At 40.1% G+C, this 23,852-nt stretch overlaps 1 protein-coding gene across 1 annotated transcript; it reads left to right on the forward strand.

Annotated features, from left to right (window-relative positions):
- The first annotated feature begins 13,253 nt into the window (after window positions 1-13,253).
- LOC127183870 (tripartite motif-containing protein 43-like) lies at window positions 13,254-19,416 on the forward strand. The gene is made up of 7 exons (XM_051139970.1): window positions 13,254-13,664; window positions 14,222-14,317; window positions 14,869-15,099; window positions 15,795-15,817; window positions 16,464-16,561; window positions 17,611-17,816; window positions 19,294-19,416. The coding sequence occupies exons 1-7, from the start codon at window positions 13,254-13,256 to the stop codon at window positions 19,414-19,416; spliced, it is 1,188 nt and encodes a 395-aa protein (XP_050995927.1).
- Window positions 19,417-23,852: the final 4,436 nt, after the last annotated feature.

The following is a 23,852-nucleotide window of genomic DNA, read 5'->3' on the forward strand; positions in this document are numbered from 1 at the left end:
TTGGCCAAGCCTGGAGATATTGTTGACTTTATTGGATGTTGGGAGCTGCTGATCGTCAGCTGTTGGGTAGAGGCCAGGGATCTGACATGCTGCTAATGAAGTAGCGAACAGCCCCTTCGGTACATGGTTAATGAATAAGTGTTTTATGTTAGAGATTTCTCTTAGTTGGAACCTTTATGGTGGTGAGACAACACATATGGCTTAATATAAAAATACTGTGACAAATTAGTGTGCTCTGCTGTTTTCAGTTGCTATAATAAAATACTTGATGTTTAGAACTTTATTAAGAAATTAAAGCTGGCCATGGTGGCGCACGCCTTTACTCTCAGCACCCAGGAGGTAGAGGCAGGCGGATTTCTGTGACTTCAAGGTCAGCCTGGTCTACAAAGTGAGTCCAGGATAGCCAAGTATACACAGAGAAACTCTCTCTTGAAAAACAAACAAACAAACAAACAAATTAAATTAATTTTGATGACAGTTTCTTTTTTAGGTTAAAAATTCCAAAATCATGTAGTTTTCATAATTTTAGTGTCTACTGTAGACATACTTGGCATGTTGGCGAGTCAGAAAGGGATCAAGCTAAGTACAGAGAGACAGCAAATCTGCATTAGAAGTAACCCAAAATGATGGGACCAACAACAAGATCATCACTAATCTCTCTTGTGGCATTCCCCTTGATCCAGTCACCACCTCCTTCTCCTCATCACTATGTAGTGGAGGCTCATTCGCCTTTCAGTGTTACCACACAGTGGGTCACATTTTACTTAGCATATAAACCTTTGAAAGGAACTTCAGATTAAATACCCTTGTAAGCTCATATCATTTTAAGTATGAAACAGGGAGATTTATACCACACTTTTTCTACTAATGTATGTAAGATTTTAATATATTTAGGCATTTTTGTTGTTGTTTTGAGACAGGGTCTCTTTATTATGTAGCTCTTGCTGCCCTGGACTTTGCTATGTAGACTAGTCTGACTTTGAAACTTTGGATGTAGACCATACTAACCTTGAACTCACATAGCTCCTCTCCTTTTCCCAATTCTAGGGTTAAAGGTGTATACCACCTTTCCCAGCCAATTTTTATTTTTATTACCTAATCTTAAGTAAAATACTTTTTTTCCTACTAATGTCTTCAATACACACAGTGATCCCCAGAAAGCATTTTCTGTAGAAATGTACAATCATGGCACAGTACTTTAAACAGATTAACCATGAATTACCTCAAACAGCTGTGATCAATAGTAGTATTTTATTCCATTCAGTGAAATGCAGTCTCTGGAAGAAGAATTTCCCGTGTTGAAATTGGTTCCTGCATAGGTGTGGGCTTGTATGCCAAAGAGTGTGTCACTAGTTACTCTGAAGGGTGTAACTAGTTACTCTCTATAACTTAGTCTTCAGTTATTGAGACTAGCTAATGCCCACTAACAGCTACTCAATTAGTCAACTTTAAAGAAAGAAAAAAAAAGTTGTATTTATTCACTTTGTGTGCAAGTGTTTTCCATGTATGTATGTATGTATGTATGTATGTATGTATGTATGTATACATGTATGTATATCCACCACATACATGCCTAGTACCCAAGGAGGTCAGAACAGGTCCTAGTTGGAAATTTTTATTTTTTATTCAGTTTCATATTTTGAAAGATAATGGAGAGAGAATGTGGGATAATAATATAAAAACTTGAGCTACACACTTGGTGAGGCAGAGGCACACAGATCTCTGAGTTCAAGGCCAGCCCAGTCAACAAAGCCAAGGCTACACAGAGAAACTGTTTTGAAAAACCAACCAACCCACAAATATATAACACACAAGGCTTTTTAACAGGAAATAACAATAAAGTTGAGAGACTCTAGCCAGGGGAACAGTAGGCTAAGTGCAAATCTTCATTTCTCCTTTCTCTCTTCCAAATCCAATCCCCTAGTCGTAGTCCCAGCTGTAGCAGAGCACCTACTGTGACTTCCCCCTTCTCTCTGCCCCCACCGCCAGTGGATCACTCAGATCTTTCTTTCCAATCTTCCCCCCCACATCACATTATCTCAGCCCCCAAACACCAGCATGTGTTCCCTAGGAACCCGTCAGCCAAGCCTACCGGAGAGGCAAGCAGACTAGTGAAACAGGCTAACTGCAGATCTTCAATCTCTCTTCCAAATCTAACCCCTCACTCTAATCCCCAGCTCTGTGGCAGACCACCTGTTGTGGTACTTCTTCAGTCTGCCCCATTTCTCAGGGGACACATTAGATCTTGGTGCAATACCCTGCTTTCTTCCCTGCTGTGGATCCCCTTAGTCCCCCTCACAGTATCCCCATTATGACTTGTCAACCCCCAAGATGGAGAAACACATTTTTTCATAGAACCCAGAATTCCCTACGAATCAACACAAAGCCACCATACCCAACTAACAAGGCAACAGAAAACAAGGAACAAAACACTCCAAAAGACTAGAATTAGTTGCCAGATGCCTAGATGTCAGCATTTAAAAAAAAAAAAAATACAACCAACAACAGTCATGACAGTGTGTCTACACTAGAGCTCAGCAACCTATCACAGTAGGCCCTGAGGATTACAACATACCTTAAGCCCAAGACACAGATCTTAACATAGCCTTTATTAATATTATAGAGGTCCTTAAAGAGGAATTAATAAAGCCCATAAAATCAATGAAAACACAAGCAAACAGTGGAAGTAAATGAATAAAACAGTTCAAGATCTGAAAGTGGAAACAGAGCCAATAAAGATAATTGAAACTCAAGGAAAACTGGAAATGAAAAATTTAGGGTCTCTAACAACAACATCAGAGGCAAATCTTATGAACAAAATACAAGAGATGGAAGAGAAAATTTCTGACATAGAAGAAATGATAGATAGGAAAAAAAAAATGAAATCCTTGGGGGAAGAAATCTGAGACACTGAAAAGACATTTTTCTTTTTGAAACAGGGCTTCTTTGTGTAGGCCTGGCTGTCTTGAAACTTGCTCTGTAGATCAGGTTGACCTTGAACTCATAGAGCTCTGCCTGTCTCTGCTTCTTGAATGCTTGGATTAAAGGTGTGCATCACCACTGCCCAGTTCTGAAAAGATCAAATTTAAGAATAATAGGAATAGTGGAAAGAGAAGAAACCCGCGTCAAGTGTCCAGGCATAGTACATATCATCAACAAAACCCTACAGGAAAAATTGTCTCACCTAAAGAGGGAGATGCCTATTGAGTTACAAGAAGCATATAGAACACCAAATAGACTGGATAAGAAAATAAATTCTCAGCCGAGCATGGTGGTGGAACATGCCTTTAATCTCAACACCCGGGAGGCAGAGGCAGGCGGATATCTGTGGGTTTGAGGCCAGCCTGGTCTACAAAGCGAGACCGGGACAGCCAAGGCTTCACAGAGAAACCCTGTCTCGAAAAACAAAACAAAACAAAACAAAACAAAACAAAACACCCAGAAAATAAATTCTCCATGATAAATTATAATAAAAAACTAAATGTACAGAGAAAATAACATCAAAAGCTGAGAGGGGGGGGGAGAGAGAGAGAGAGAGAGAGACAGACAGACAGACAGACAGACGGACAGACAGACACAGAGAGAAGACCAAGTACCATCTTAAGGTAGACCAAGTAAAATAATGTCCAACTTCTCAATGGAGATTCTGAAAGCCAGAAGGGCCTGGACAGACGTTCTACAAACTCTAAGAAAACACAGACGACAGCCCAGACTGCTATACTGAGAAAACCCTTTTTCTTTTTCTTTGGAGACAGGGTTTCTCTGTGTAGTCCTATCCATCCTGGAATTTGTTGAGTTTAAGAAGGTGACTTTTAACTCAGTGATTTAACTGCCTCTGCCTTCCTAGTGCTGAGATTAAAGGCAAGAGCCACTGCAGCCAGCTCCTAGCAAAACTTTCAATCACAATAATGGAGAAAATAAGACATTCATGATGAAATTTATATATCTACAAGTCCAGCCCCACAGAAGGCACTAGAAGGAAAACTTTAAAGAGGTTAACCAAATCCAAAAAAACATAAGGAATAAGTAATCCTAGACTAACAAATCAAAAGAGGGGAAACACACACACACACACACACACACACACACACACACACACACACACCAACAACTAACAGGAATCAACAAACTACGCATTGATACCTCTCAACATCAATGATCTTAATTCCCCAATAAAAAGATGCAGACTAATAGAATGGATGAAAACCAGGATCCATCCTGCTGCTGCATAGAGAAAAGGGTTGGAAACCAATATTCCAATTGAATAAACCTAAGAAACAAGCTCACGTAGCCATTATATCTAACAACATAGACATCAAACCCAAACTAATCAGAAGAGATAGGGAATCTACCGAGATGACATTTTAATTTTTTTTGTAAGGATTGTCTTTTATGTGCATTGGTGTTTTGCCTGCATGTATGCCTGTGCAAGGGTGCCAGATCCTCTACAACTGGAGTTACAGAGTTGTGAACTGCCATGTTGGTGCTGGGAATTAAATCTGGGTCCTCTGGAAGAAAAACTGATACTTTTAACCTCTGAGCCATCTTTTTGGTCCCAACATCTTAATTCTTAACATCTATGGTCCCAAACACAAGGATACCCAAGGTTGTAAAAGACCCAGTACAGCTTAAGTCACATACTGATCCTCACACACTGATATAGATGACTTCAATACCCAACTCTCACCAGAAGACAAGTAATTCAGAAAAACGCTAATCAGAGAAATACTAAATGAGATCATAACCCAATTGGACCTACCATACATTTACATAACATTTCACCCAAACACCAAAGAATATATATTCTTCTCTGCACCCCATGGAACTTTATCCAGAGATTACCACATTCTCAGACACAAAACAAGTCTCAATAGATACAGGAAAATTGAAATAGCTCACTGTATCTTATGAGGCTACCACAGAGTAAAGCTTGATAACAACAGAAACAACAGAAAGCTTTCAAATACATGGACGCTGAACAACTTACCACTGAATGAAAAATGGGCAGGGAAAAAAAAATAACAAAGAAATTAAAGACATTTTAGCATTGAATAAAAATGAATAAACAACATAGCCACACTTATGGGACACAATAAACGTGGTTCTGAAAGGCAAGATAATAGCACTAAGTGCCTACATAAAAGAACTAGGGAGAAGCCAGGTGGTGGTGTACGCCTTTAATCCCAGAACTCAGGAGGGAGAGGCAGGTGGATTTCTGAGTCTAAGGCAAGTTTGGTCTACAGAACTAGTTCTAGGTCAACCAGGGACCTTACAGAGGAACGCTGTGTGCAAAAACAAAACAAAACAAAAACAGAAACAAGCTAGAGAAAATATCATTATAGCAATGTAACAGCACACCCAAAAGCTCTAGAATAAAAAGAAGAAATCATACAAGAAGGAGTACATGGCAAGAAATAATCAAACTGGGGACTGAAATCAATAAAATAGAAACAAAAGGAACAATACAAAGAACCAATGACACAGAGTTCGTTCTTTGAGGAAATCAAAAAGATCACCAAACCCTTACCCAAATTAACAGACACAGAGAGAATGTCCAAATTAACAAAATAAAAATAAAAAGGGAGACATAACGACAGACATGGAGATAAGCCAGAGAATTATAAAAACTGATATTCCACCAAATTGAAAAATCTAAAAGAATTGGATAATTTTCTCAATAGGTACCACTTAGCAAAGTTAATCAAGATTAGATAAGCAACTTAAACAAACCTATAATCCATAGTCAAATAGTTATTAAAGGTCTCTGTTCCCCCCCCCCCGCCCACACAAAAAACAACAACAACAAAAAAAAAACAACCAACCAACCAACCAACCAACCAACCAAACAAAAAAACAGCTCAGGGTCCGAATGGTCTTAGCATATAATCTTATCAGACTTTCAAAAAAGAGTATTCCTCAATTCCATTATTCCTCAAATTATTCCACAAAATAGAAACTGAAGGAACATCATCCAATTTATTTTATAAGCCCACAGTTATCCTGATACACAAACCAGAAAATGACTCAACATCGACAACAGAGAGAAAGAGAGAGATAGAGATAGATAGATAGAGAGAGAGAGAGAGAGAGAGAGAGAGAGAGAGAGAGAGAGAGAATATTACAGACCAATTTCCCTTATCAACATAGATGCAAAAGTAATTAAATTATTTGGGAACTGAATGCAAGAACACACCAAAAAGGTCATCCACCATGATCAAGTAGATTTTATTCCAGAGATGCAGGAATGGTTCAATATACAGAAATCAATAAATGTAATCCACACAATAAGCAAGCTGAAAGACAAAACCACATGATCATTTCATTAGATGCAGAAAAGGACTTTGACAAAATCCAACAGCCTTTCATCATAAAAGTCATGGAGAGATGAGGGATACAAAGGATATACCTCTACATAATAAAGGCTATTTACAGCAAGCCAATAAACAATAGTAACTTAAATGGAAAGATACTCAAGATATTTTCACTGAAACCAGGAACAGAACAAGTTTGTGCACTTTTTCCATACCTATTCAATATAGTACTTGAAGTCTTAGCTAGAGCAACAAGACAACTAAAAGAGATCAAGAATATGCAAACTGGAAAGGAAGAAATCAAAATAGTTTTATTTGCAGACAATATGATAGTATATATAAAGTCACCCTAAACATTCTATAAGGAAACTCCTATGTCCGATAAACACTTTCAGCTCAGCAAAGTAGTTAGATACAAAGTTAACTCACAAAAATAAGTAGCCCTCCTGTATACAAATGAAAAATGGACTGAGAAAGATATCAAACACCTTTCACAATAGTCTCAAATAGCCGGATGTGGTGGCTCACGCTTTTAATCCCAGCACTTAGGAGGCAGAGGCAGGTGGATTGCTGTGAGTTCGAGGCCAGCCTGGTCTACAACATCGAGTCCAGGATAGCCAGGACTGTTACACAGAGAAACCCTGTCTCAAAAAACCTTAAAAAAGCCTCATCAGGAAGAGGCTACATAAAAGCTGTAGCATCAATGATAGTACGTGGCCTGACTTCATCCTTAGAATTCCTGGAAACTCCACTTAGGAACAAATCTTGCCAGCCTGACAAATCCACTCCTGCCATCTAGGAATTAATGGGCGAATTGCGTGTAATTTTACAGTCTTCCTCCTCACCATTTTACACAGTCCTTAGGTTCCATCTTAACATACTCATTATGGTTCCATGTGCTCTCTAAATACTCAAGACAGTGCAGGGCGAGGTGCTGCATAACTTTAATCTCACCACTTGGGAGGCAGAGGCAGGAGGATCTCTGTGAGTTTGAGGCCATCCTGGTCTACAAAGTGAGTACAGGACAGCCAAGGCTACACAGAGAAACCCTATCTCAAAAAAACCAAACCAAACCAACAACCAAATAAACAAAAAACCAAAGCAAACCAAAGCAAAACAAAAATCCTAAAAACAGCACAGTGTGGGAAACAGGCATGACATATAAATAATTGTAAATGCTCCTTTCCTGCCAGTCCTCTTGCGTAGCTTTGCTTATGCTTCCCTTGATCTCATAATTGCAGAAACATTAATTTATCATTGATTTGGTTTACTATCAAATTAAACAAAACATCTGATTGCAAATCCAGTTAGAAATTCCTAGTAAAGATTATTTACAATAACATATAAAAGAAGCAACACAGGCAGATCCTCATAAAATACCACAACTGGACAGAATGCAAAAAAAAAAAAAAAAAAAAAAAACCACCAAAAAACCAAACCAAACCAAACCAAAACAACAGCTCATGGGGATCCCAGCCCATCGGATATATCCTAGTGCTGGCATCAATGGCTCCAGACCCACGTGGAAGATGGTCAGAAAGACAGGAAGAACCAGAGCACCATGGAGTTCGTTGAAAAACAGTCTCTCCTAGAAGTGGCTGCCGAAACAAGGCCAGAGCAATCGATATGTTGATATGGAAGTTCAGACAAAGACTTAGCCTCTATCAGGGATGAGCTCCCTGACTTGATTAGCCAGTCCTAAGTGCTCAGCCCTCAGCATGGCTATCCTTGCTTGTCTATTTGACCTCATCTGGGATCCACTAAACCCCAAGAGGATGGGATTTTTTCCCTGGTTGAATCATATGAAGAGACCCACCTCAATGTGGATTTTTTTGTTTTTGTTTTTGTTTTTTGAGACAGGGTTTCTGTGTGTGCCCCTGGCTGTCCGGGATTCACTTTGTAGACCAGGCTGGCCTTGAGTTTATAGAGATCGGCCTACCTCTTGAGTGCTGGGATTACAGGCGTGTGCCACGGCGCCCGGCCAGCGCAATCTGGATCTTTTGAGGTATGAGGACCCATTTTAAATTTTAGCTTCACCTTCTGGTGCCAGTTTATATAAAGACTCGTGTAAAAAGAAAGAGGACTGAGAAAGCGATGTGGTTTTATTTCAACGAAAAACATATTAAGAGTAAAATACAAAAACACAGCATCCAGGTGCAACACCCTGAACTGGATCTGACTGAGATGTTGTAGCTTCAGGCTGATGGTTGGTGCACGCCCTTAATCCCAGTCCTTGGCAGACAGATTTAGGAGGATCTGTGTGAGTTCTAGGCCAGCCTGGTCTGCAGAACGAGCTCCAGGAAAGCCGAAGCTATAGAGAAACCCTGTTTTGTGAGAGTGGGGAGGGCAGAAAAATGCTGTAGGTTTTTTTTTTTTTTAAAAGGTTCTTCAGTGTAACAAACCCTGGCTGTCCTGGACGTGCTTTGTAGACCAGGCTGGCCATGGATTCAGAGAGATCTGCCTCCCTTTGAGTCCCTTAGTGCTAGGATTAAAGGTCTGTGCCACCATGGCCTGTGGCTGGTTCTTAGCTGTTTCACATCTGGGGCATTTCCTTGGCGTTCTCTGGCTAGATTACTAGAGAGCCAGGCATCTTTGATCTCCCGTGTCACCACACAGTGGGAACTGAAATAGAGTGATATATATGAGCATTTATTTTTGTTGATGTTTTGTGTTTTTAAAGAACAGACTTGGAGCTGGAGAGATGGCTCGGTGGGTAAGAGCACTGGCTGCTTTCCTAGAGGGCACAGGTTCAATTCCCACATGGCAGCTCACAACTGTCTGTAATTCCATTTCCAGGGGATCCAACACACAGACATACATGCAGGTGAAACACTAGTATACATCAAATTAGAAAACAAATACATTAAAAAAATGAACAGAGGGGCTGGAGAGATGGCTCAGTGGTTAAGAGCACTGCCTGCTCTTCCCGAGGTCCTGAGTTCAATTCCCAGCAACCACATGGTGGCTCACAACAATCTATAATGTAATCTGATACCCTCTTCTGCAGATAAAACACTGATATGTAATAAATAAAATAAAGAAATCCTTAAAAAAATGAACAGTAAGTTGTGTTTGTAGAAAAAGTGGATAGATTTTAAAGGATTTGCAGCTGAGGGGAACGTGATAAAAATAAGTTGAACAAAATTCTCTAAGAGCCAGTAAAATATTGTTAATGTTGACAATTTTGCTAAGATCACAGGTTGATGACATCATCATCTTTTTACCTTAGGAAGAGCAAAAATATAAGCACATCGCAAAATATTTAGGTACAGCAAAATTTGGTGTAAAATCACTGTCATTTTCTTCTTCTTCTTTGACAAATTCTCTCTGTATATCCTAGGTCGGCCTTGACCTAAAATCTTCCTGCCTCAGTAGCCCAGGACCTAGGACTCTGGGATTAAAGGTATGAGCTGCCACACCCAGCTTAGAGAGGGTATGTAAGGAAGCTCCAGGGCCCAGCAAGCTCCATTCTTCTCCAGACCAGAGAGAGTGTGTTTCCACACCATCTGGCTCCAGACACTGAAGGATCGATCACCTCCACAAGCTGGTGATCTGACCCTAGAGCTGAGCTACTGTTACTGAGTCCCTAAGAAACATGGCCGAGGCCAGAGACAGTTGCTTGGGTGAGTACACAGTTGGCAGGGGAAAGGGCACTGATATTTACTAGTTTGGTTTAATTACCAAAGTGAGGCTTCTGCTTAGAAGTGACACTGTACTAATTAGCTAAAATGATCCTGTTCCCATTTGTTCTCTTCCTTGGTCTATAATGTGGGTGAAAGTTACGGATACATATGGATTCATCATGCACACATGAATTCCTCTCATGTATTATGCTGACAAGAAATTACAAGATACGTTTCTTTTCCTTCCTTCCTTCCTTCCTTCCTTCCTTCCTTCCTCCTTTCCTTCCTTTCTTTCCTTTTTGTTTTGTTTGTGGTTTTCAAGAAAGGATTTCTCTGTGTAGCCCTAGCTGTCCTGGGCTCATTCTGTAGACCAGACTGGCCTCGAATTCACAGAGATTCAAGCTGGGATTAAAGATGTACTCCACCACTACCACCCAGCCTACTTTTTAATTTTGAGTTTTGTCTAAATTATTATATATATGTATTTGTTTTTTTTTGTGTATATATATATATATATATATATATATATATATATATATATATATATATATATATATATATATTTGAGACAGGGTTTTTCTGTGTAGCCTTGGCTGTCCTGGACACTCATTGTAGACCATTCTGGCCTTGAACTCACAGCAATCCTCCAGCCTCTGCTTCCGGAGTGCTAAGATTACAGGCATGTGCACCATGCCCAGCTGTGAATCCTAAAATATTGTGAGCATTTTATTCTTCTTTTTAAAATATATACTTTATTTCATTACACATGTGTAAAACAAACTACATACAGCAGGGAGGACCATGTGACAATCATGAGAGTACTGAGTACTATTTATGTTACATTCATAGTGACTTGGCCATCTGCATTCGTCTCCTTTGAAGTAAGTGTTTTTCCTGTCTTGTTGGGTCTAGATCTCCGAATGAGATTCAATATTTATCCTATCTCAACTCTAATAGCTGAACTTCTTTATCTTGATCTAAAACGCTCTTGTCCCCTAACCAGCTAAACTTGGTTATAAAACTATATTATTTTGTCTTCAATGCCCCTCAGAGACTTGAGAAGGAATAAAACTTAAATTCCTGAGTGAACCAGCAGTGTGGGTTAGCAGTTTCCAAAATGTACAAATTGACTTAACACAGCTTACCTCCTGACCAGTCCCCCAATACACTGTATAACGTTGGAGCCTCATCTTTAGTTTTCTGGCCTAATATTTCTGCCAGACTGAGCATTTTATTCTGTATGTACTGTATGTAAGCAAGATCATAACCTCTAAATAATGGAAAAGCATATAATATGAAATAATCTAATGGTCCAAATGGCTTGAAAAATATAAGGATTTACAGATATTTTAGGGGCAGTATAGAAGTTAAATACAAAACCTAGCAAAAGAAAACATATTAATATGTTTTGTTGTAAATTATAGGAAAATCTCAGGGATAGTTGCTAGTAGTCTACCATCTTGTAAGACATGGCTATAGATTGGTTTATTAGATTGGAAGGTTACATGTATTTAAAGTAGAGAAAATTAATTTACCCATTTCATTCATAAACTAGATTTTGGTAAAAAAGACGCAATATTTCAACACTGTTCAACTTTTGGTATTTCATTGTATTTACAAATTATTTTGGAGTGAGGTGTAAAATGCACAGGGAAAAAAGTAGAAAAATACAACCATCTGATAAGTTTAGAAATAAGTAGCCAGGCAATGTTTGTACAAGTTTTTATCCCAGCTCTGGGTTCAAAGCCAACCTTGTCTAAATAGTGAATCTGGGAGGTTCATGGATTCTTAGGGAAACCATGTCTTAAAAAAAAAAGATAAAGAAAATGAAAATAAAAATAAAAAAGGAGGAAGTATTGGAGTCTCAGTCACTTTACTAAACAAGATTTTGATGATGAATATTAGTATTGCTTTTTTTGAGGTATAGAGGATGTTTAGCTAATGCCATTTGATTGCTTTGTTTTCAAAGGAAGAACCTTAAGATATTTGAAGAACACTTGGCTTAATCAAACCAAGATTAATTCCTCCTGTAAAACTAAAAGAGACCCATGTAGTAGTGACACACACCTTTAATGCCAGCACTTGGGAGGCAGAGGCAGGCAGAACTCTGAGTCTGAGGCCAGCCTGGTCTACGGAGTGGAGAATAGCCAAGGCTACACAGAGAAACCCTGTCTTGAGAAACATAACAAGCTAAAAGAGCTAGTAAGTGGGCCCCTGCTGTGTAGATAGCAGAGTCTCAAATAGTCATGACAGCTTCACTTGTGCCTCCAAGTTTCCTCCCATGAACTCGGGCAGGAGTTGTGTCTTTGGGAAGCAAACAGGTTTCCACAAAACATTTTCCCAGATTTAACCTGAAGGGACTTAGGGCTGACATGGAAATGACTGGACAGGTCTGTGAAAGATGACTCGGGCTAGATTCACTTCAGGTGCAAGATGCTCCCTAAGTGCTGCTGAGATCATTGCACCATCCCATGGGCTGATGTCTCAGTCTGAAAGAAAAGGGGAAGAGGAGTTGAGCACAGGCTTTCCTTGTTTCCTGCTTCCTGTATTTGGCCCCAGGAGAGCAGCTGCCTAGAGCTGCTGCCACTTTTCTTCACCATAGTGGTGGCCAAACCCTTGGATTAGGAGCCACATAGATTCTTATTCTTCTCAGTGTTTGTGTAGCAGAGACAGAGGAAATGATAACGCCTCCCAGTGTCAGTGGAGAGACGGTGGATTCTGAGTATCTAAAGCTAAAATCAGAGATAAAACCCAAGCATTTTGTAGGGTAGCTGTGAAGGTGGGGAGTGTTTTCTTAGACAATGAAGAAGGAGGGTTTTACCTACATATGTCTGCAGGGTCAGGTCACCCTGGGAAACTGAAGGACTTTGAGCACTCCACCATGTGGGTGGGTGGGTGGGTGCGTGCAAGGGAATAGGTGTGTGTGTGTGGGTGAGTGTGTGTGCACCTGTGTGTGTGTATGTACATGCCTATGTCTATGCAAGCGTGGGTGCGTGTATGTACATATATATTTTTCCCACCCAAAACACTGAAAGATTTTCTCTGACTTTGAACCAAGGTGTCAATTTGACCTTAGTCACCTGGTGAAAGGCAGATAGGAGGACACAGAAGGCCACGAGATCAATCTGTGTTTCCATCAGGAAAAATGAAACAAGAAACATGCACCCACAATCCTATGCTTAGTTTTCTCTTGGTCATACAATAAACAAGGATTGTTTATTCATAGACAGAACTCGATTACAATTTGAATCAGATTTTCTGCAATCTCTTGCTTCCCTTGGGTCCAGTAGTAGTTATTTTGATTTCTTTCCTAGGAAAAATGGAGCCAGACATCTCACAAGCTTTCAAGGAAGAGCTCACCTGCCTCATATGTCTGGACAGCCTTATAGATCCAGTCACCGTCAGCTGTGGCCACAGCTTCTGTCGGGCCTGCCTCTGCCTTTCCTGGGAAGACAAGCAGATCCCTGTTCCCTGCCCCACGTGTAGGCATCCATCCCAGCACAAGGACCTCAGAACCAACATTCTTCTGAAGAGGCTGGTGTCCATTGCCAGACAACACAGCCTGATGAAGTACCTGAGCTCTGAGGAGCACAGGTGTGTGACCCACAAGGAGACAAAGAGGATCTTCTGTGAGGAGAACTGGATCCCCCTCTGTCAGTTGTGCTCTGACTCCCAGGAGCACATGGGTCACAGACACTGTCCCATTGAAGCAGCTGCTGAGGGGCAAATGGTAAGTGATGTTTCTGAGAGAACATGAAAGGTGAAGAGTGGGAGCTTAGCTGAGCACAGGAAGATGCCTGTCCTCAGTACGGGGAAGCCATTGTGTCCTGAATGGTGGAATTTAAAAATAGCTAACGGAGGAAGTGTAATGATAAATGTAAACATCACTTGGGAAGCCCACAAGTGTAAAGATCATTTATAGTTAGTTGGTACATTATGCTCAGGCGGCTTCTGAGTAAACTAAGGTAGTCATGTGTTGAAAAGGTACTTATGACTGGAGACAAATTGTAGAAAGTACACTGGAATTATCTAGAGAGAAACATCTGGGCATCCAAATCAGACATAAATTACCCAAAAATCAGTCAGACCTATTAATCACTCCACTGAGCAAAAGGTAATGTTGTATATAGTACTTCTGTAGTCTGATGTCTAGAATTCATAGTTACCAAAAGTAAAAAATAAAGAACATTATCATCCTTCTACTCTCCCTAAAGTATTGTGTTCCTTGCTGAAGAGTCATTTACCAGTATCTATTTATCTAAACCGGATACTTACTTTTTATGACAGGAGAGACTTCTAAAGCAGATGGCATCTTTATGGGAGAAGACCCAAGAAAATCAGGAGGATCTAGAGGCAGAGAAGACAATGAAGTCTCAGTGGATGGTGAGTATGAGACTGAAGCTTAAAGCAGCTTGAAGCAGATATTTGCAAACTCGGTCATTTGCCATTTGAGTCTAAGTCATGGCATGTGATGCCATGAAAACATTTTCTGTTCCCTTCAAGGTTTTAGTGTAAAATACAATCCTGTCTGCAGAAGGATGCCCTGGACATGTGTCAGAGAAGTTTGAGGCTAATGAGTGATCTGCTGACAGTGCACACACTGCATTCACCTCTATAAGTGGCCCATGATGTTTAATGCACACAGAGTTCCACATTAGAATAAAGATGTGAATTGTCATTGCACTTTCTCTAAGTAGCTCAGGATCTCATTTTATAGATGAAAATGCTTATAGGAAAGAGTGGGATTGTCTGCTTGTTCTATTATAAAGAAGAAATAAATGAATTCATGAATTTACAATTCTGAAAAGTGGGCACAATAAATCAGTGTGTGCAGCAGAGTGATAAGATGCTCTGGTCAAATTTAAACATACACAGAGTCAGTGGAGAGGATAAAATACTCTGTAAAAAGCTCTAGAATGTCCCTTTTCTTTCAGGAGTATGTGACTCTGCGGAAAGAGATGATCAGGACAGAGTACAGGAAGCTGCACCCACGCCTCTATGAGGAAGAAAGGCAGCATCTGGAGTGTGTGAACCTTGAAGGCCAAACTTTTATAGAGAAACTCAGGAAAAGTGAAGCCATGATGGTCCAAAACAGGAGTCAGCTGATTGAGATGTATCAAGAGCTGATGAGGATGTCCCACCAGCCATATGTGCTGCTGCTCCAGGTGAGTGTGGAAGCGTGCATGAAAAGGATGTATTTTCATAGTCCCACAGGGGTGACTGTCACACCTAAGAGAGCTTTCTGTATCACCTGCGCTTGTTCTCAGGGAGATGATGTTTTATGGGCAATCTGGAGAAACTAAATTTTATCATAGAACAAGAGAAGAGAATGTCAACTCCATGGATGGTGGGTAGGAGACTGATGCTAGAAGTAACTATAGGCAGATAGTTGGCCAACTCAGTCATTTGCCATTGATTTCTCTTAGAAGAACAAGCCTGTTGACCTTGTGTCTGTAGATTCCTCATTTATACCTCACTTTTGCTCTTGTAGGTTGCTTCTCTGAAAGCCCAAATCAGGTTGTTTCTGTCAGCAAACACTCCATTTTCACTCTCCTTGGACATCGTGCACAGTTATAGAACCCTTTTGCTTAATTTCTAGTTTTTACAAGCTGTATTTTGAGGGTTATTTTGGGGATTGGTGTTTTGATTTAAGGTCTTTATTTGTGGTGCGTGATGGCCTACTTTCTGCTCTCACCAAGAATCCCCTTCTGCTAACCTGCAGGGTTGACATTATCCTGAGGCTGGAAAATAAATTTGCAGGGTCGATCAGTGTGATGATGACTAACATTTATGGGAACGTTATATTCATCATTGTATCCAATTCCTTCAGAAAACCAAGTTTTTCTTGTTTTCTTTGCAGGATTTGGAGGCCATGTTCAAGAGGTGAGTTTAGTTCCCAGTGCAAGACAGGATACTCTGAACTCTGCTATAAAGCTACCAATCTATTTTATATAGAAATACTCATTTGTTTGGGTGATATGTCTGAGATTGTTGTCATGTATATGACTTGAAACCTCGTTTCCAGAAAGTACCTTTGCTTTCTCTATCACATGGAAGTGTAGCAAGAGGACTAGATGGTAAGATTTCTAGTTTTGAAATCATAAACGTTGAGGCTCATGGGCTGTAGTTTCCTGGCAGAAAGCATGGAGAAAGGACAGGTAGCAGGAAGGGCTTCACAAAGAGTAAATAGGAGAATCTAAGGGGATTAGGGGACCCTGATCACAGGGAGCGTATGATATAGGAAGTGATTGTCTGAAAGATGTTCCAGTGAGTATTGTTTTTATTAATTGGAATTATGGAAGTACATGTGTGTGTGTGCATTGCACATATGTGGAGTCAGAGGACAATTTTTCAGGAGACAGTCCTCTCTTTCCACCATGGGTTCCAGAGATTGAACTGAGGTCGCCAGGCTTGTGTGCATAGGGACTTAACCCCTGAGCCTTTGACTGGACTTGGAGTGAGGATTTCTCCTGATCTCTGTGATGATGTCTTTAGCACCAGGCAGATCAATGTCTTCTTCTCCTTGCAGGAGTGAGTCAGTGCAGCTGTGCCTGCCCCAGGCTATGGAACCAGAGCTCAGGGCCCTGCCCATCACTGGACTCACTGAAAGGTCCAACTGCTTCCGAGGTGAGTGTCAGCACTGATACAATGACCAGAGATGACCTTCAACAGTGAGATAAGCTTTGCACACTCGAACATTTTACCTTTCCTGAAAGATATGCCTATAAAACCCACATGTGTAATTCTATTTATTCACAGGGTCATGTTACAAACAAATTGTTGATGAATATTAATATTTGATCCAGGCTGAAAATACATTATCTGTAATTCCTTGAGACACAAGGAAAGATAAATTAATTCAGTCATCATCTAAGTCATATGAAGTATACCCAACAGTGCAGATATTTGATTGTTTTTTTTTCTCAAGCATTTTACCGGTTGAATTTTTGAAGTAAACTACACATCTTAGAGTAAAAATATAGTGGTATACACTTGTAATCACAACATTAAACGTAGAGACACGAAGATGGTCCATGTGTCTGACGTTAGACTTGTTGATGAAATGAGTCCCTGGCCAGACAAAAATATATATCAAGACTCTGTGTCAAAGAGAACTGAATAATAAACATAAAAAACTATATACAGAAAGGCATATTATCATGAGCAAGAAAATAAAGGAAATTGATAGGATGTGAGGCAGTGCCTGAGGACCTAAATATGAATTCAACCTCACAAGGCAAGAACATCAGAGGAACAAGGGGTTAAAGGTAGACAGTGACTCCCTGGGAACCACTTCTAATGCATCTTTAGCCATTGCTTGAGTAGAAACAGGGTTACTGACATACAAATAGAAGTACCAACATTTACTGCCTAATCTTAGAAATAACTTTTTATGTAGAACAACCTATGCTGTGGACCTCAATAAAGTGCATATGTCTTCCAATTTCCCAGTGCAATTAAAAGTCACCTGACAGAAATAAGCTGAAACACCCTTCTCTACAACATGAAAAATTAAAAAAAATCATGATTATACTCTGCTTCATGTGGAATTTTTTGGTATTGAAGTATTTGAGACACATTTAACTCTCTAGTCTTACTCAGGAAGTGTCCAGGTACCTCTTTCACTTGAGAAATGTAAATGGTCATTTTAACTAAATTGTTGCTTCTTCCTACAGTGAACATTGCCTTTGAATATGTCACGAGATTCACTTACAACATTGACCGATTATTAAATAACATGAGAAGATTCTACTCGACATCTTGGTGTCAGGGGATGACTGTGGAATCTGCTGGACACACTCTTGCTGCCCGGGGATCACAGAGCTTCACCTCTGGGAAATATTACTGGGAGATGGATTTGAGAGATTCCTGGGACTGGGTTGTAGGGGCCTGTCAGGATGACTGGTTAATGGACACAAGGCAGCAGCACGATTCTCACCATTACACAGGACATCCTCACAACTATCCCAATCTTCTGGTAAGTGAAGACTTTCATGGAACATGCCTCTTAGGCTAGTGTCCAATTATAAGTGAGTATATACTATATGAATCTTTCTGCTTCTGGGCTAACTCACTCAGCATGATCGTTTCTAGTTCCATCTATTTGTCGACAAATTTTGTGATTTCCTTCTTTTTATAGCTGAGTAGTAGTCCATAGTGTAAATGTACCACAGTTTCTTTATCCATTCTTCAACTGAGGGACATTTAGGCTGTTTCCAGGTTCTGGCTATTATAAATAAGGCTGCTATGAACATGGTTGAGCATATGTCCTTGTGTGGTGGAGCATCTTCTGGGTATATTCCAAGGAGTGGAATAGCTGGGTCTTGAGGAAGCCCTATTCCCAGTTTTCTGAGAAAGCACCAGATAAACTTCCAAAGTGGTTGTACAAGCTTGCATTCCCACCAGCAATGAAGGAGTGTTCCTCTCTCCCCACATCCTCTCCAGCATGTGGTGTCACTTGAATTTTTGATCTTAGCCATTCTGATGGGTGGGTGTAAGATGGAATCTCAGAGTTGTTTTGATTTTCACTTCTCTGATGACTAAGGACATTGAGTATTTCTTTAAGTGTTTCTCATTCCCATCCGATATTCCTCTGTTGAGAATTCTCTGTTTAGTTCTGAGTCCCATTTCTTAATTGGGTTATTGGGTTTGGTGGTGTTTAATTTCTTGATTACTTTATATATTTTGGATATTAGACCTGTTTTATTGATTTCTTTCATCTGATTGTTTGTGCATTCATGAGTTTCTTCCATTGCCTCTTTTTATGCCTTCAGATCTTGAATTGTTTTATTGATTTCCTTCATCTGGTTGTTTGTATTTTCCTGAATTTTTCCAGTGCCTCTCTATAGGCCTCTTTTACGTCTTAAACCTGTTTGGTTGCATCTTCCTGCATTTGTTTATGGATTTTATTCATTTATTCCATTATTGTTTTCATTACTAAGGATCTGAGGTCATTTTCTTGTATTTTGATTGTGTCTGAGTTTTCAGGGCTGCTTTCTTTGAGATAGCTGGGATCTGGAGATGCCAAATTGTTTTGGTTTTTGTTGTTTGCGTTCCTTTAGTCATCTTGCTATCCCCGATGTTAGGTAGCTTCTGGTGTCCTTCACTGGTTGTTGGGAGTGGATAGTTGGTGAGTGATTATAGGTCACATCCCTTTGCCTGTGGGGAGGGGATCAGGGAGTTCTTCCCTGGAACTGGCAGGCGACCTGGTTTCCGTGCCAGGAGACTTTGCTCTACAGCTTAGGCTCCCGACTGGGTCAGCAGAAGTAGGCTTCTGCTTTATCCCAGTTCATGCTACTAAAGTGATTCAGACTAGCTGTGTTGGTTCCGCTGTTTAATTTTCTGTCCTGACCCCTCAGGGCAGTCCAGCCTCTCACAAGCACTTAGGAGACCCTGCTGGGCCATGTAAATTGGCCACGGGGACTGACCAGGCTGGGTTTTGTCTACCCAATTGTGCAGGCATGGACAACTATGGCAAGTAGATAGGTTCCTGCCCGGACCTGTTCAGACAGCGCAACTGTGGCACTTCAAGCCCACTGAGTTGTGGCTGCTGTTCAGACCCCTGTCTAGACCCCTCAGGGCTGTCCAGTTTCTCCCAAGAGCATGGGAGACCCTACAAGTCCATTTATACTGCCCAGGCCAGGATTTATCTGCCCAATTGTGCTGGCCAGGACCACCGTGGCCAGCAGTCAGGTTCCTGCCGGGACCAGTCTAGATTGCGCACCTTTGGCGGTTCAGTCCCACTGAATTGTGGCCACTGTTCAGACCCCCACCATCCAGACCCCCTCAGGGCTGTCCAGCTTCTCCCAAGAGCGTGGGGACTGGCCAGGCCAGGTTCTATCTGTCCAATTTTGCAGGCTCGGTCCGCCGTGGCCGGCAGTCTGGCTCCGGTCTGGTCCCGTTCAGACCCCACTCGCTGGGCAATGTGTTCACAGCCTCCTGGGCTTCCCTGTGGCCTACCAGGGCCTTTGCTGGGGGGGGGGTGTCCAAGGACAGATTCACCTGTTTCCCTGAGACTTCCTCAGGCCAGGAGCTCCGAGCTCCGGTGTTTCCACTGTCCCACATACTGAGTTTGGGCTATAGAGGCTGGCTGCAGTCCACAGGTGGGTTCTGTTTCAAAGTCTGGGGAGTGGGTTCAGGTCCTCCGTGGGCTGTTGGTTGACCCCGGGCCAGGCCCGCCTGTGGTCTGCACTGTGCAGGACTCCACTCACCTAGTATTCTCCAGTTCCTGCAGTCTGTGGCTCCCAGTCCGGTGCTTCGTCTCTCTGTGTGGTAGATCAGATACAGTGCATGATAGGTGCTGCCATCGTGTGATCTATCATATGTCAGTTCTTACAAATATGTCCTATGTGTTATAGTCCTTTTCCAAAAAACGCTTACCTAATCCTGTGTCCTCAAGTGTTTTGTTTAGACTTTCTTCTGACAGTTGAGAGGTTTCTTGTTTCGTTTTAATATCTTTGATCCAGTGTGAATTGAATCTTGTGGAGGGTGAGAAATCTAGTTGTAGTCTTTTACATGTAAATTGTTTCCCCCAGAACCATTTGTAAAGAGGCTATTTTGTCTCCAACTTATATTTTGGGGAGCTTTTTCCAAAACAAGATGATTGTAACTCTCTGGCTTTATTGCTTGGTCATCTATTCTAGTCTATTGATCTGCATCTGGTTTTATAACAGTACCATGCTGCTCTTTTGTTTTGTTTTGTTTTGCCACAATAACTCTGTAATATAATATCTTGCATTGTTCTTTCTGCTAAGGATTTTATGAGTTCTTAGGAGCATTGTGCTTTCATATGAGATTTAAGAGTGCCTTTCTTGTTCTGTGAAGAATGTCATCGCCATTTTGATGGAGAATGTTTTAAATATGTAGATTGCTGTTAGAAATGTGGCCATATACACAGCATTATGCCTGTCCAAATGACCAAGAAGTAGTTTCATCTTCTAGTGTCTTCCTTTTTTCTTTCTTCTGTTTCTTAAATTATCATTGTAGACATTCTTTTACCTCCACAGTTAAGCTTCTTCACTTTTTTTTTTTAAATAGCGATAATGAATAGGATTGCCCTCTATCTTCATCCCCAGTGAGTTTACTGTTGTTATATGGAAAGGGCACTCTTTTTGTATGCTGACTTTTATACCCTGCTATGCTTCTAAAAGTGTTAGAGCTTGTAGTTTTCTGGAGGAATGCTTAGGGTCTATGAAGCTTATTCTGTCTGCAAATAGCAGTAATCTGCCTTCTTTCCTTCTTACATGTGTCCTCTTCTTTAATTCTCTTGTCTTAGTACTCCAGCTAAGACATTTAGTCCTGTATTTAATAACTATGGAGGGAATGTGAATCAATTTTTCATTGTAAATTTTAGAAAAAATTCTCTCAGTTTCCCCAAATTAGTGTAACACTAATACTTGTTGTATCCTGCCTTTATTGTTTTTACATTATATTTTCTTGTTTCTTTGAGGTTTTATCATGAAAGGATGTTGGACCTTTTTATCTCTAATATTTCACTTTGGGTCTTTTATCTCTTTTGACAAGTTTGGCAAGGGAGATATACATATATATTTATTTTCATCTCAATTTCCTTATCTCCTGCCTTGATTTTTATTATGACTATCTACTGCTTTAGAATTTGGACTGTTTTTGTATTCTGGGGCCTTGAGGTATATCCTTAACTTATTTACTCTAGATTGTTCTGGCTTTTAAAAGCACTCAAAACTATAAATATTTTCTTCATAGAACTACCTTAATTATAAAACCCAAAGGCTCTGATATAATGTCATTTCATTTTTCATTTGGTTCTAGAATGTTTTAAATTTCTTGTACAAGCTAACTGGTCATTCAAGAATATACTTTTTTCACTGAAAATCCCATATCTATTTTACCAATAAAGACTCAGGAGCTAGATGTTGTGGTGAGTAACCTGCTAGCTCAGAGACAAAGAGAAAGCACCCAGCTGACCTTCCTACTCAGCTCATGTCCCTATGGAGGAGGCCCAGGAAGCTCACTAGCTCAGCTGACAGCCCAGGAAGAAAAAAGCCAAAAATCTCAAATCCAAAGGCTTGCTAGCTCAAAGCCTAAAAAGCCAAACACCAAGGAAATGAGAAGCTCAAGAGCTAGAGAATTAAGAGCCAAAGAGCTAAAAGCTAAAGAGCTAAGTTAAAATCCCAAGAGTAAGACCCAATAGCAAAAAGCATCAAAGACCCCTTCTACTTCTACACAGTCTTAAGTACTCAGCTCAAAGTCTCTCCTACTTTGTAATCCCTGTCAACTGGTTTATTGCTCTCCTCTTGACCTAGGGTTAACTTTATTAAATCCTGTGTACAGTTTGCTCTTGGATGAAAGGTGTGTGCTAGGGCTCAATTGTGATAAACAAAAGACAGGTTTTTATAATTCACTATCTCAGGGATCACATTGGGATCAAATATCCTACAATGTGTACTATTTAGTTTCTGTGTATTTATGTCATTTCTGTACTTTTCCTTGCTACTTACAGGTTTTTTCTTTGTTTTGTTTTGTTTTTTTCTTTCTTTCTTTTGTTTTATCACCATCGTCTGATAAGACACAAGATATTCTGGTAATTTTATACTTGCTAATGTTTGATTTTTGGTCTAGAGTGTGGTCTGTGCTACAGAAGGTTGATAGGCTCCTGAGGATACTTATCCTGTTTCTGTTGGATTAAATGTTCCATATACATATGCTAAGCCCATTTCCTCTATACTATAGTTTAACTCTAATACTTTAGTTTGGATGACCTGTCTTGAAATTAGAATAGGCTATGAAAATCACCCAATATTATTGTATCACCTGACCTTATATGTCCACTGGTCTTTGTCTTATGAAGTTGGGGATATCAATATTTAACACATATATTTTAAAATTGTAATATTTTCCTAATATTGTTTCCTTTTAAAATATGAAGTGGTTTTCCTTATCCTTCTTATTTTTATTTGAATCTGCTTCATTTGGTAGAAAAATAGCTGTGTCAGATTCATTCTGGCGTCATTTTACTTGATTATTTCCTATCCTTTGGTTATTAGTCTGTGGCTGTCTTTACCAGTAAGGTGTGTTTATAGAGATAAGTTGGATCTATTTTTTTTATCTAATTATTTAACCCAGTCAGCCAGTCTTTTGTCTTCAATGATGAATTGAATTCACTTGTAAAGTTATACTTTACTATACTAAGCTATACTTATTGATTCTGATAATTTTGTTGGCTATTTGATTTTCTCTCCAATCATTATATTAGGAATTTTCTTATCTATTGTGCCAGAGATGATGAACTCTTTCTCAGCTCTCTTTGTTTAGGCATTTGTCCCATAAAATGTATGTTTCCTGTGATCTTGTATTTGAGCCTGTCTTCCTCCTCCATTTATAGTATTCCTTTAACTATCTTTTGCAGAGATACACAATGACAGATGCTTGTTTTTGAAATCTTTATTTTTTTCTGTCTGTTTAAAAATATGTCTTTGTAATGTAAAACTCCTGATTGGCAGTAATTTTCAGGGCTTGAAATACATCATTTCATGATTTCCCGGCAATGAAGTGCAAATGTAAATGTTGTTTTTATCCCTCAGATGAAGGGATGAGAAGAGAGCGTTACCCAAGCTGTATGAATACACAGTTTCAGCTAAACCCAGAGCATGCCTTTCTCTGTTCCATCTATCCCTAAGCCTAGGCCTCGAAGCTTCTAACCTCTATACAATCTTGAACCTTGAAAGCTCCAGTTTCAGGCTCCCAGGCTCTTTTTTTTTTTTTTTTTTTTATTAATTTATTCTTGTTACATCTCAATGTTTATCCCATCCCTTGTATCCTCCCATTCCTCCCCCCCCCATTTTCCCATTATTCCCCTCCCCTATGACTGTTCCTGAGGGGGATTACCTCCCCCTATATATTCTCATAGGGTATCAAGTCTCTTCTTGGCTACTTGCTG

Source organism: Acomys russatus, chromosome 32, assembly GCF_903995435.1.
Source record: "Acomys russatus chromosome 32, mAcoRus1.1, whole genome shotgun sequence".
In the NCBI taxonomy this organism is placed as follows: Eukaryota; Metazoa; Chordata; class Mammalia; order Rodentia; family Muridae; genus Acomys; species Acomys russatus.